Raw genomic sequence first — 13,572 nt, forward strand, 5'->3', positions numbered from 1 at the left:
GCCCAAGCCCGAAACCCGAGCTTTATGGGCCCGGCCCGGGCCTGGGCCTCATATTCCCACCTTGCCCGAGGCCCGAAGATCTAAACAGGGCCCGAGCAGGGCCTGGGCCTAAAAAAGTCGGGCCGACCCGGCCCGATGCCGAGCCCTAATTGCCATGATTCATGTTTGAACTCAAACTATTTAGTTTATGGCCAAATTACAATTGCAATTTATCAACTATTTGTAACTTTGAGCCATGTGGGTCAAGTGGGAGAATGTTAGCCACGTCTCTTATTATAGGCTTAAAGTGGCCCACTTGTCACATCAAATTGAAGTAATTACTAGTCAAAGCTATTGTGATTAAGTGGTTAGAATTTCAATTGTGTTTGAGTAATGGATAAACCCGCTATAAGTAAACTTCCTTGATGGTAGGAAGAAAAATTGTTGTTTTTGAATGTCAAGAGTCCCTGATCTAACATATATAGATGAAGGTTTAAGACCACCATTAAATCATACGTTCTGTCAAAGGTATACATCAAAAAAGATACCTGATATATTAAAGGGAGCACAAAGGGAGTTTATTGTTCCTACGCTTTGCATTAGATAATTCTTACAAAAGACTTGAACAACAATGGCTTGAGATACATATTTATTCTACAACATATGACTTCTAGCTTTATGTTTTCTTATAACTCATAATATTCTCTTGCGAGAATGCCTATTGTTTCATTAGAAGTGGCAAAACTATGTTCGGTCCGAATTACTGAATTTGTCGAATTCAAATTAAACCATGTTTGGATATCAGTTGTGAAATTTTTAACTAGTTCCTCAACTTACAATCCTTATTATCAAATAACATAAAATAAATCTTAACATGAGTTTGCTAGGTCATTGGAATACTCGTACCTGTAAGAAAGAGGTGTTCATGATCCAAAAAGCTTATCCTGTTTTATAATTAAGACAAACGAAGTTGCATATTCCAACACTCACTACATCACAAGTTGTTAATAACCAAAAACACTACAAAAAACGTTTAGTTATTGAAGCCTAGCTCTCGCAGTCGGGAACTGACAGAAACTGATTGTGATGGGTCTTATGCATCTGAAGTAACAGAAGAACTGACAGAAAAACTAATAGTGATCCAACAATAATTTTTGAATTGCAAATGATAAGGTTAGTTTTTGCCAGTGCAAGAACAACGAATGCTTGACATAATTGCTGATTGGAGTACTTTCATCCACCACCTTATCTTCTTTGATGTTCGAGACAAACGAAGTGACGCATTAAGGCATATAGAAGAAGCCAAAACACTCTTAACTTCCATTACGCACAACTTCAAAGGTTGTTAGCTAGTAACCAAAAACACTATATAAACATAGAAAGTCTCTCCGATCCAACAATCACATCACAAGCAGAAGCTAAGGAAGCTAGATATATTCCCACAACTAGCTTAAAAGCCTTAATAGGAAAACAAAAATGAAGGGAGCTGCAGTTATTTTATTTGTGGTAGCCATGGTTCATTTCATGGCCAAACCAGGAGAAGCAGTGCCGAGTTGCGGGCAAGTAGAGTCATCTTTGGGTGCTTGCATGCAATACCTCATTTCAGGCAGCAATCTCACACCAGCTTGTTGCGAAGGTGTCAAGAATTTGAAGGCAATCACTCCAACAACTGCGGATAGGCAAACGGCCTGCAACTGCCTCAAACAAGCTGCCGCTAAATTCCCAAACATAAACCAAGATGCAGCCTCTTCTCTTCCTCAAAAATGCGGCGTTGACACAAGCGTTCCCATCTCCAAAAACATAGATTGTACCAAGTAATTCTTTTATTCTTCTTTCCTTCTTCATTATTTGGAACTTTTGGAATTTTGGTTATGAACAATGTTAATTAACTTGTGTTTTTTATTGCTTGCCACGGTGCAGGGTTAACTGAGAAGGAATTTAAGGACATGCAATGAATAAAGCTCAAGGGAGTTTTGGGTTCTTATGATAATATTTATCATCACTTTCATAAAATAAAGGCTTTGTTTGATGTTATCAGGGATATTGTTATATGGTAATTTTGTGATATATAAACCAAGTTGTACCATGATTTCAATAATATGTTATGCAAGGGTCACAATTGTTTTGTTCTCTCTCTATCCCTCGGTCTCTCTCATTTTTTCCTAAATTCAACCTACATAAGTCGCAAAACACCCAAATAAAACCTGCAGTGGCAGTTTTTCCTCATAGTTCTGAAGTCAAAACTACACATGATCATATATTCAAATACTTGCTATGATCCGTTATTTATTTTCACTAATAAAATATCACTTGACTTACCGAAATTTAGAGAAAGGATGTCAAAAGAAGAAGAATGTAATATGAATGTAATATGTAATCAGTCATGTGTTTTTTAAAATTTCTAAGTTAGCTTACCCTTTTCTCTGACATTCCAAAACCACTTCAACCTATCAGGAAATTTCATCGAGCAGTATTTAGATACTTTTCTCATTATTCATAATCAATTTCATCCTTATCACTCATCTCAACCAGCGCAGTGACCGACTGAAGCAAGGAAATATCCATTGCCATCCAAATCGTTTTAGTCGTCAGTATGATTGACATGCCCAAATTTTTTTTTTTTAATCCCAGCAACAAGACATGCAAGCTGCACCTGCTGAAAAAGATCATATAATCTTGCAAGCATTATGGTTTTTTATACTGCAGCTAAAAGATTATTTTCTCTAAAGTACTTCCCGCATAAAATTTTTAAAAAATTCGAGGAATCAACTAAAATGTGATAACAAGAATGGGGACTCATAAGGGAGTAAGTAGTTTCTTACTTCATTCAACATGTCCACATTTCTCCACGCCTTTCCCTGTATGATTTTCAGATATTTCCAATCCTTGGGGCGCTGCACACGCGCATAAACCTGGGCAGAGAGACTTCTGCATCTGCTTATGGTGTGCCAAATGAAAATAGCAATCAAAAGTTCCATATTACAATAATGCATGCTTGGTAGTTTGATTAGATGCATTCTCCTTAAATTAAAAATCCACCCTAATAGTGCTCAGAATTTTAGCAGCAAAAGGTGCTCTGTATAGAATTTTCACAAATCTGAAGAACATTAATAATAATAAAAAATAAAAAATAAAAACGGAATTTGCATGCATTCATATGAAGGTAACATGCTGATAACAAACATTAAAAAGTAAAAACTCTTCGTCTAGTGGTAGCCACTCCTTAGGATTTTGAACAGGTTAAAGATTTGAATCCTCGCACACACTAAGTTAACAAACATTGAAATCCATGTGTTCATCAAAAAAATGAAGGTAACATGCTGATGATAAACTGAAGGCCAAAGTACTCACTCAGGCAGCCTCTTCCGCATGGACTTCTTTCTTTTTGTGTCTTCTCGTATCATCAGGCAACCCATTGTTGTTGCTCAGCCTTCTTCTAAGCTCGGATCATGGCAAGTCTTGCACGGGGCCGCACTTCTCTAACTTTTTGGGCAGGCATTACATAAAGTTCAAGGGGCCTGTCATCAAAAGGGTGTTCACTCCCAGTAAAAATCCTGAGTTTACGATCTCTATCCTGCATATACAGGAAACAACGGTGTGTTATGAATTGGGCAATTCTCCAACAAGTGCAGCATTATTGCATTTTTACAATGATGACTGTTTCTCAGTTCTGAACTCTATAAACCCTCTTCTTATCGAAAAAGTATAACTCTACAAAAGAAGAGCTAAAATTTAGTTTCCCACCCCTGGTTTGCTGAAATAAAAACGTTAATGATAACAATAGCTTAATTAGCAGTGATAGTGGGATTATGCAAAAAAAAAAAGTCATTCGTGTTCATCTTGAAAATAAATCAATCCAAATCAGCTCAAATTTAGTTATCCACTCCTGATTATCTGAAATAAGAACGTTAATGATGACAATTGCTTCATTAGCACTGATGGTGGGATTATGCAACAAAAGTCATTCGTGTTCATCTTGAAAAATAAATCAATCCAAATCAGTTGCCTCAATAATGATTTAAAGTACGTATAGCTGCAATTCAGCACATTCTGGCACACAGTGATAGAATTTAGGAAGTTACACTCTTGAAGAAAATTTTCAGATATTGATTCTACAACTCTATAGGTGCCAACCATAAGAAAAAACGCAAACTAAGCCCATATTATACTGTACGAGAAGTTAAAATGCAGGAGAATCACTCACATCACACAATTTGTTTCTGGGAAGCATGCGTAGGACAGCTTTGCGAATGACTTCTGTAGGATCCCAGTTCTTTTAAAGTCCATTCCTTGAAATGCCCAACATACCTGAAGGAAATATGCATTAACATCAGGACATCAACAGCAACACAAGTTAAACTGTTAAACTATAAGGATATATTATATCATTCTTTAAGCTGAGCAAATGGATCAGATTTATTTTTCAAAAACGTCAATATTTGTGAACTTGGTTTTCCGAAATTCAGCTGATTCACTTATTATAATGATAATTTAGCCACAATCTCAAAGGCCTTGTTAGGATTAAAAATCCTACACTGTTATGACACTTGTGTCATGAGTTGAATTGTTTAGCTGAAGTAGCCTCGAGGTAAGCTTCAGAGGTTACCGTGACCAGATCTAAATCTGCAGTTTTTGTTTTTTCGTGAACTCAATCTCTGTATTAATTTGGATCACGTTTTTGTTCAGATAAAATTGATCTGAATATTATCTAATACAGGAGATGTGATAGGAACAAAGTATTGAATTTGATATGGACACAACTAATGTCTATTAATTGGATTTATGTTTATATAAAGCATATCAACATGGAGTCTGATGCATCGAAGCTTTGAGAGAGAAAAACCTAGAGAGAAATATTTTATACTTCGAGTCTGTTTTTGTTTGTTTTGTTTTTCCACTCACTTAGATGTTTTGATGAGTGATTCATATCTGTATTCATTATGAGAGAGTGTGAGTCTCGTGTTTGAGTGCTGCTATGTTGATTTCTCTGACTGATCCATAAGAGGAAGAAGAAGAGCGAGACTGCACTGTTTCAAAGTAACCTAACTTTAGCAGGCTACCTCAGAAGTTACCTGGATCCTACTTCATTACAAAGTCTCTTGAAGGCACCAAGAGCAATTGCAAATCATCATTAGTGTGTTGATTTGGGATTAAAGCATACGCTGAGTCAAGTTGTATAATCGAGTCGTAGGTAACGATAGATTGTAATTTTTCTTCACATAGTGGATTGCTTCAACAGGTTGGTCGCTCGTAGACCCGAGGTTTTCTCCCAGTCAGAGTTTCCTCGTTAAATTTGTGATGTTCTTATTTGTTTATTTTCCGCATTAATTTTTCTATTACGTTGACTAACAATCTTGGCAAAGAAATATTGTATTCTCAGGTCTAAATGTCTACCATAATTAGAACTGAATATACTGATATCAATATGCTTTTCCTTACCCAGTATGCCAGTAATAAACTTTATCTGTAAGTTTCCTCCCCGTAATGCATATATCCTTTGCATTTGGCACAACACACTTATCTCCATCATCACAATTAGAGGTATAGGTTGGCTTATCCGTGCCTTGACTGTAGCTATTTGAGATGCTAATCTCTCAAGGACCTATTCAAAGTAAGTTAGTGTTATTATTCACAAATACATGATAAGAACAAATTATAATTTTACACCAAATAACTTCTATTAGTTGCTAAGAACACATTGATATCGAGAAACCAGTTGTGTCAGAAATCTGTATCAGTCCTCAACCAGCCTAATTTGACAATCAAACCACTCAAAATGGGTATGTTTTCCAGTTGTGAACTACTAATCTTATCGTTTATAACATAAGCTAAATAAGCTTGACACCCCCTTTTTATCATTCTATTAGTTACACTAGCGGTAATGATACTTCTTGGTAAGATCCTCCTCTCTCCAGGAAATATGATCCACACTCCCCCTTCAACAGGTATGTAAACCTCCTTGGTTAAATAGTCCATCCTTACCCGATTACTAAACGACCAATCCATACCTAAGATTATTTCAAATTCAGGAATTTGGGCGGGTATAAGATCAACCTTAAACTTACAATTCTTATATACTCTAGTGAGGGTTATTGACTTTCCAAAAGCCGACATTACATTTAATCCCTTGTCTAGCCACCCTAATTCAAGATAAGTTCCTAAAGATAAGTCTTCTTTAATAAAAGAATGTGTGGCTTCAAAGTCTATTAAAACGATGACAGGGGTATCAAATAACTTAAGTGTACCTGTGATGAGGTTGTCAGAGTCTTGTGCTTCATCCCTGGTAATGACATTAATCGTAGATCCACCAGTCTGGTCATTTTGTCGTGCGTATTGATTTCCTCTACCTCTTTCATTTCCTCTTCCCCGACCTTGTTGTCCCTGATTCACACTTCTGTTCCTTCCTTTTCTGTGTTCTAGCCTTTGCAATGTATGCCTTTCTCAACAATGTTTCAAAATCGGTACACTCAAACGTTTTAGTATAATCTTGAATGTTCTACCAAAGTCCATGCTCAAACTTCTTGCATTTCATCTCCTCAGTCGCACATATACCAGGGCAAAATTGGTAAAACTCCTCAAACTTTTGGAAATATTCATACACGGTCATTCCGCCTTGCATGAGTTCAAAGAACTCACTAATTTTCTTGTCAACATAACTCGAAGGATAATATTGTCTTGTGAATTGTATTATGAAGTCTTTCTAGCTCATTGAAGCTGGATTCTTTTGTCTTTCAAGATATAAATTCAGCCATCGAAATGCATCGCCTTCTAGTAAAAATGTTGCATAGCTTCCTACCTTCATCACACTTCAGCGCTCTTTCTACAGTTCTCGGCTAGGATTCGGCCTCACTAGGTGTTTTGGTACCATGAAATTGGGTTACTACCAATTTGAAGAACCTTTCAAACGACTGTGCTTTCGTCTTGTCTTCTTTATCTATCTTCCCTACCGCCTGCACAATTGCTGTTACTAAACTCACCAACTTACTCTTTTGTTCTTTCTTGGTCTTACTGCAGCATCTTTATTTCCACTTACCTCAACACCCACATCACTCTTAACTGGAATACTCGAGTCTTCTTTTTCCAATAGCCTGTTAACTTCCTCTATATAATCTTCATCATCAGTAGAACTTTGATATGACTGCTCATCACTTGGAAGGTTTACAAACTCCTCTTCATCTTCTATTGGGGGTGATAACTCATTCACATAGTCTAATATTTCATTGAGATCATCTTGTTCTAGTTGTATTGGTCCAAGTTGATTTTGCGTATTTCCTGAAGTTTCTTCATCTGAGGAGTGGGGATGACTCCTAGTTCGCGGTCTTCTTGGTGCCATTCTTCAAAAGTGAAAATTTTACTTTAACTCAAAGTTCTATTTAATTTCCTTTTAAAGAGGGAACTACTCGATCATTTTTTTACAACATTAGTGGATATCACACTTATTTTATAAGTGGCGCCAAACAAAAGATGGATATAGTATACAACTAGCAATTGCGTAATAGTAAAGATCATTATTGTTCAAAATACATACTTAAAACACTTATCACTCATCATATAACAATATCTCAAATTTGCACATAATATCATTTCATTTCTTTGTTGTAACCAGACTTATATTTACACAAAATATTGAACCGACCATTACTAACATTTTGGTTACATGGCACATCAAAACATGGTTACAACTTAAAACATCACACCCAAAACTATCATACTATTAGTTCATAATACCAGTCGTTAAGATAAAACAAGGGTCACTAATCCCTATACCCCGAGGCTTGCTTCTCGTCCTCGCTAGGATCAGTCTCAATTTTACTGCCCTCAATAGTGTGACTATTGCACTTTTATTTCCAATTGGGCAACCCTTTCTTGCAACTCATTGACCTCATCTTTAGTGGCTAATAATTTCCGTTCAACCACACTTCGCTGTCGAATTTCCTCAATCAACTTTCTGGCTATTCTAAATCCCTTGTTTTCCAACTTTTCTACCTTATTCTCAAGATTCTTACATTTTCTTCCCCAAATCTCCTCTACTCCGCTAAGCTCCATTGCCTTGTTAAAATTATAATCCCCTTTCTGGCATTTAGCATGTTCACATATTACACCTATCATCTTTCCAGCCAACATCTCCATTGTCATATCAACACTCTCCATTGCTTTGTCATGCACCTCTAGTTGGGTTTGAGGATTCGTAGAAGTTCCTACAGGAGACTAAACTCGAAGAATCATCGTCACATAATCATCATCTATTGTAAGCCAATATCCAGGGAATCCATACCCTACGCCTCTAGTCAACTCTTCCAGCATCTTCACCTTAGACATATATAAAGTCTTTCCATCCGGGTCCATCTACAAAATAAAAATAAATACATAAATAAATAATATTTTTTTCCTACATCATAAAAATAAAAAATACTGAGGTTTTACAAAAGTTCTTCTCACATATTTATATAACAAAAATCTATTCATTTATATCTTAACTTATTTTCATACCTAGGCTCTAATTCATACTTAATCTAAGATTCGAACCTAGGCTCCGATACCATTAAATGTAACACCCCAAAACTTCACTAGGGGTAATTACATGGCACGGTAACTATTCGCACATTCCCAGTTACCTGGGTCTATGTAGATAGCGTATCGTAAGCCTTTATTATCGGAATATCATTATCTAACTTCAATACATCAAAGTGTCTTATATTACAAACATACTCCATAATTTCAACATAGTTAAATACACACTTAAGTACTTGATACACGATTACTTGCATATATTTACATAGCTCTAGATCTATGATACTACCTTGATCTTTATTTAGCCTGGTTCTTCCCCAACTTAGCTCTCGTTAATCTACATGCATGGAAAACATGTAGGAGGGTTAGCCAAGCTAAACGTAACCAATCAGAGTCAAGTTCAAACATTTATCAAAATCATTTGAGCAATCATAAAATTAAAATTCATATAGAATGTAGATGAGATCACAATAGAGAGTTCAAAGTTCTTTTGAAGGTAATAATTATAAATTCATAGAACTCATATTTCAACACGAATCATCCATGTCTGACATTCCAAAATATAAATCTATTCAATGGATTCCAGCATCCCCACTTTACAGTTTTCCCCAGATTCGTCAATCTGGTTAGTATGTGGGGTACCCACCAGTATGCTTTTTCGTCAAAATGATCGTGGAAATAATTCAATTACATAGTGTGGGAGTAAAATCGCTCTGACCACACACTCTAGTCGCAGTTTGAGACTAGTTAGCAGAACCACAACCGGGCCAAGATTGGGGCGGCTATGTGCATAGGCAAACAAAATAATCATATTCTTCCATTTCCACATACTCAAGGAATTCAGCACTGAGAGTTGGAAATCACATGAACATTTATATCAGATTGCGTCATCTCAAAATAAAATTCCTTTTCCCGAAGATTCATGGCAATCTACATTCAACCATTTATTTGGCAAACTATGCCACACAATTCATCAATTTCAATCTATATAAACTATATATAAATATCTTTCCAAAATTCATTGCAAACCACAAATTGGTATTTAAGCCCAAATAAAACGTATTTTCTGGAAATAATCAAATTCTTTATTTATATATATAATTCACCACATCAAATAGGCACAGCAATTAAATTATATATCGCGTCAAAATCATTTTTAAATTTAGTAGCAGTGGCAATCCTCACCTTTGCCGATACTTTCAATTTTCAATGAGTGACTTCCCTTTCTTTTTATTGTATACGAGACTCGGTTCGACGTCCTCGGTTCCTAGTCAAATATTTATTTTTATTTTCACTCAAATATCGTAGTATATAGATTGTTTTCTACTTATGCATGACAATTTAGTAATCACCTAGAGAATAAATCCTTAATCTTCCCAACACTTCATATATTTAAGATAATATAGATAATTGGTCTCTTTAATTTCTTTTTTGATGATACTACTTCACATCCCGTAGATCATTAATTTCCATTTCACATCAACATACATAACTATAAGTCATTTCTCACCACTAAAATTACATGCATATTTCGATTTAAGCCCAATATATAATATTATCACAAAACTTCTTTAACGATGCTCCAAGAGAAAATATCATTTATTTTATAAATCAAATTCAGATTCCAAAGCCAATTTATATAACCGACTCTTTATATGGACTCTACTCTTCTTGGTAATATATATATATATATATATATATTATTTACAAACCCATGCATGCATGTTTTAAATTTTATTCATTACTTTGGATCTACATGTTTGCATGTTACTTTCTAAACTCATCAACTTAGTATACAACTCCAAACTTTCCATAAATCATCACATAATATCATACCCTAGCTCAAAAGTTTGGGTAAAATTACCTTTCCTTTCCCTTTTAAACCACTGAAAATTTCTTCGTTACTCCTTGGAATACCCTAGCAAGAATCGTTCCCTATTCATTAGAGGGATTTCTACAAAAATTTATATTTCACTCAAAATAATTTTACACAAGTGTTACCTTGATATTAACTCTTATTTGATCTTGAACCCTCCTTCTTCCTACGACTTCCACTCTCTCTCTCTCTTGGTTTACTTTCTCTTGCCGAGTAGGTATTTTTTTTTACTTAACCCACTCTTCCCTCTTTATATTTATAAGAACTTATTAACTCTTATAACATTTCAAACGTCGACACCTCATTTCACCCTTGTTTGACAGGTGTTCCTCATGCATGAATATGATTACATTCCACCCTTCTTTCTATATACATGGCAAGGCTTCCCTATTCATTTAATTTTTTTTTAACTTCAATTTACACCATGGACCAATATGCATTTCTTAATTTAACCTATACAAATGCTTGATTATTTTTGCTAATCATAATTCCAACCTGTATTTTCTTACTCATTTGTACAGCACTAGTTAGAGTTATTTCTTCTAAAAAAAATTAAACGTGAACCACTATAATAACCCATATACGTACAAAGTTCGTTAACATACTCGGTAAAAAAAAATTTCGGGTGTTATAGTTACACTGTTATAGGAAGTGTAAATTTTTAGTAAGCAATTTTCATATCTTTTAAATAATATGTAGGATGGATATTCTTGAGCATCGTAACTAGATGTATATAGACTTCTTCTAAGCCGAAAAGGAATTACAGAGAAATTTTTACTTGGGGTGGAGGAGTTTATTTCTTTTGCATGTCAACATCCGATATTTTGAAGTGAGGGAAAATTAAGGTGTCCATGTTCAAAACACAAAAATCAAAAGTACTTAACTCCTGATGAGAAGAAGGTTGATCTTTATAGAAAAGGGTTCACACCTAATTATTGGTATTGGATTTCACATGGGGAGGAAGAGCCTCAAACAAATGTTTAGGTTGACAAATCTTTATCGGGTTCAAGGAATGTGAACTTTGGTGATGATCAAGAAATGAATAGATATCAAAAAATGATTTTCGATGTTGTAGGCCCTGATTTTACTACTCAATATGAACAGAATGTTGAGGAAGTTACAAATATGGATGCTCAAAAATTTTATGATATGTTGCATGCATGCCAAAAACAATTGTGGCCTCGATCTAACCACTCTGAGTTATCAGTCGTTGTTAGGATGTTGAGTATTAAATCTGATTATAATATGCCACAATGATGTTTTGATGAAGTTGTACAACTCATGAAAGAGACAAATCCTCCTGAGAATTTCATACCTTATACTTTTTACCAATCAAAGAAATTAGTCTCCAAACTTGGTCTCATCTCCCAAAAAATAAATTGTTATATTAATGGTTGTTTATTATATTATAAGGAGAATATAAATTTGAGGGAATGCAAGTTTTGTGGCTTTACTCGGTATAAGCAAAGAGGGAGTAGTAAGAGAAAGTTGAAAGATGTCCCTTTTAAAAGGATGCATTATTTGCTGCTCATTCCTATACTTAAGAGGCTATATGCCTCAATGAGTTCTGCAGGTCACATGAGATGGCACTATGAGAAAAGACGGGAGGAAGGTGTTTTGTGTCACCCATCAAATGGAGAACATTAGAAACATTTTGATCAAACTTCCCCTGATTTTGCAATTGAGCCAAGAAATGTTAGACTTGGTTTACGTTCCGATGGTTTTACTTTGTATAGTCAATCAGCTTCACCTTACTCGTGCTGGCCAGTAATTGTTACTTCATACAATCTTCCTCCTAAGATGTGTATGACCACTCGGTACATGTTTTTGACTTGTATTATTCCTAGTCCGCATAACCCCAAGAGTAAGATAGATATATATTTACAAACTTTGATAGATGAGCTAAAATTGCTATGGGACGAGGGTGTCTTAACGTATGATATTTCAAGAAAGTAAATCTTCCAAATGAGTGTAGCTTTAATATGGACAATCAATGATTTTCCTGCATATGGAATGTTGTCAGGGTGGAGCACAGCTTGCAAATTAGCATGCCCTTATTGTATGAATCAATCAAAGGCTTTTACGTTGAAAAACGGGGTAAAAATTCTTGGTTTGATTGTCATCGCCAATTCTCGACAATGGATCATGTATTTAGAAGGAATAAGGATTCTTTCTTCTGAAATCGAGTTGAGAATTCACAATCATCGAATAGGTTGAGTGGAGATGAAATGTTTGAAATAGTACAATATCTTCCCAAAGTAATTGAAAATGACCTTCATAGATTGGGTGGTTATGGTGTACAACATAATAGGTTGAAACAAAGTATATTTTGGGAATTACCATATTGGAAATCTCACTTGCTTCGTCACAATCTAGATGTCATGCACATAGAGAAGAATGTGTTTGATAATATGTTTAACACCGTCATGGATGTCAAAGGTAAAACTAAAGACAATATAAAAGCAAGAATGGATTTGAAAGAATATTATAGGCGACGGAATTTGGATCTTAAAGAGTTACCCAATGGTAGAGTGATTAAGCCAAAAGCAAAATTTTCATTCACCATTGAGCAAAAATGAGCCGTATGTGAATGGGTGAAAGGGTTGAGAATGCCTAATGGATATGCCTCAAACTTGGCTAGGTGTGTAGACATGAAGGAGGGCAAATTGTTTGGTATGAAAAGTCATGATTGCCATGTGTTTATGCAGTGGTTACTTCCAATTGCCTTTAATGTTTTATCAGAACCAATATGGAATCCTATAATTGAATTGAGTCAGTTCTTTCGAGATTTATGCTCAACAACTTTACGAGTGGATGAGTTACAGCAAATGTAACAAAACATTCATATTATCTTATGCAAGATATAAAGAATCTTTCAACCAGGCTTCTTTTTGCTCAATGGAACATTTACCTATTCATTTGCCATATGAAGCAATTGTGGGTGGACCAATTCAATATAGATGGATGTACCTCTTTGAGAGGTAAAAATTATTTAATTATAATCATGGAAGTGTTAGTTATTTTTTTGATATGGAATAACTTTCTTAAATTTACACTAATTGCACCATATAATTACAAACAGGTTTCTCGATAAATTAAAAAAGATGATGAAGCAAAAGGCTCGTGTGGAAGGTTCCATCTATGAGGTATACTTATGCCAAGAGACTTCTCATTTCTACTCGTATTATTTTGAGCCTCATATACAT

General features: G+C 35.1%; 1 protein-coding gene and 1 pseudogene across 1 annotated transcript; one reads left to right on the top strand and one right to left on the bottom strand.

The window, feature by feature from the left end:
* Window positions 1–1,455: 1,455 nt before the first annotated feature.
* On the top strand, window positions 1,456–1,934 carry LOC120005971 (non-specific lipid-transfer protein A-like). The gene is made up of 2 exons (XM_038855849.1): window positions 1,456–1,786; window positions 1,900–1,934. The coding sequence occupies exons 1-2, from the start codon at window positions 1,456–1,458 to the stop codon at window positions 1,932–1,934; spliced, it is 366 nt and encodes a 121-aa protein (XP_038711777.1).
* A 1,396-nt stretch (window positions 1,935–3,330) lies between these two features.
* Window positions 3,331–6,586, bottom strand: LOC120005972 (annotated as a pseudogene).
* Between the last annotated feature and the right edge of the window lie 6,986 nt (window positions 6,587–13,572).

This window comes from Tripterygium wilfordii, chromosome 9 (assembly GCF_013401445.1).
Source record: "Tripterygium wilfordii isolate XIE 37 chromosome 9, ASM1340144v1, whole genome shotgun sequence".
NCBI lineage: Eukaryota > Viridiplantae > Streptophyta > Magnoliopsida > Celastrales > Celastraceae > Tripterygium > Tripterygium wilfordii.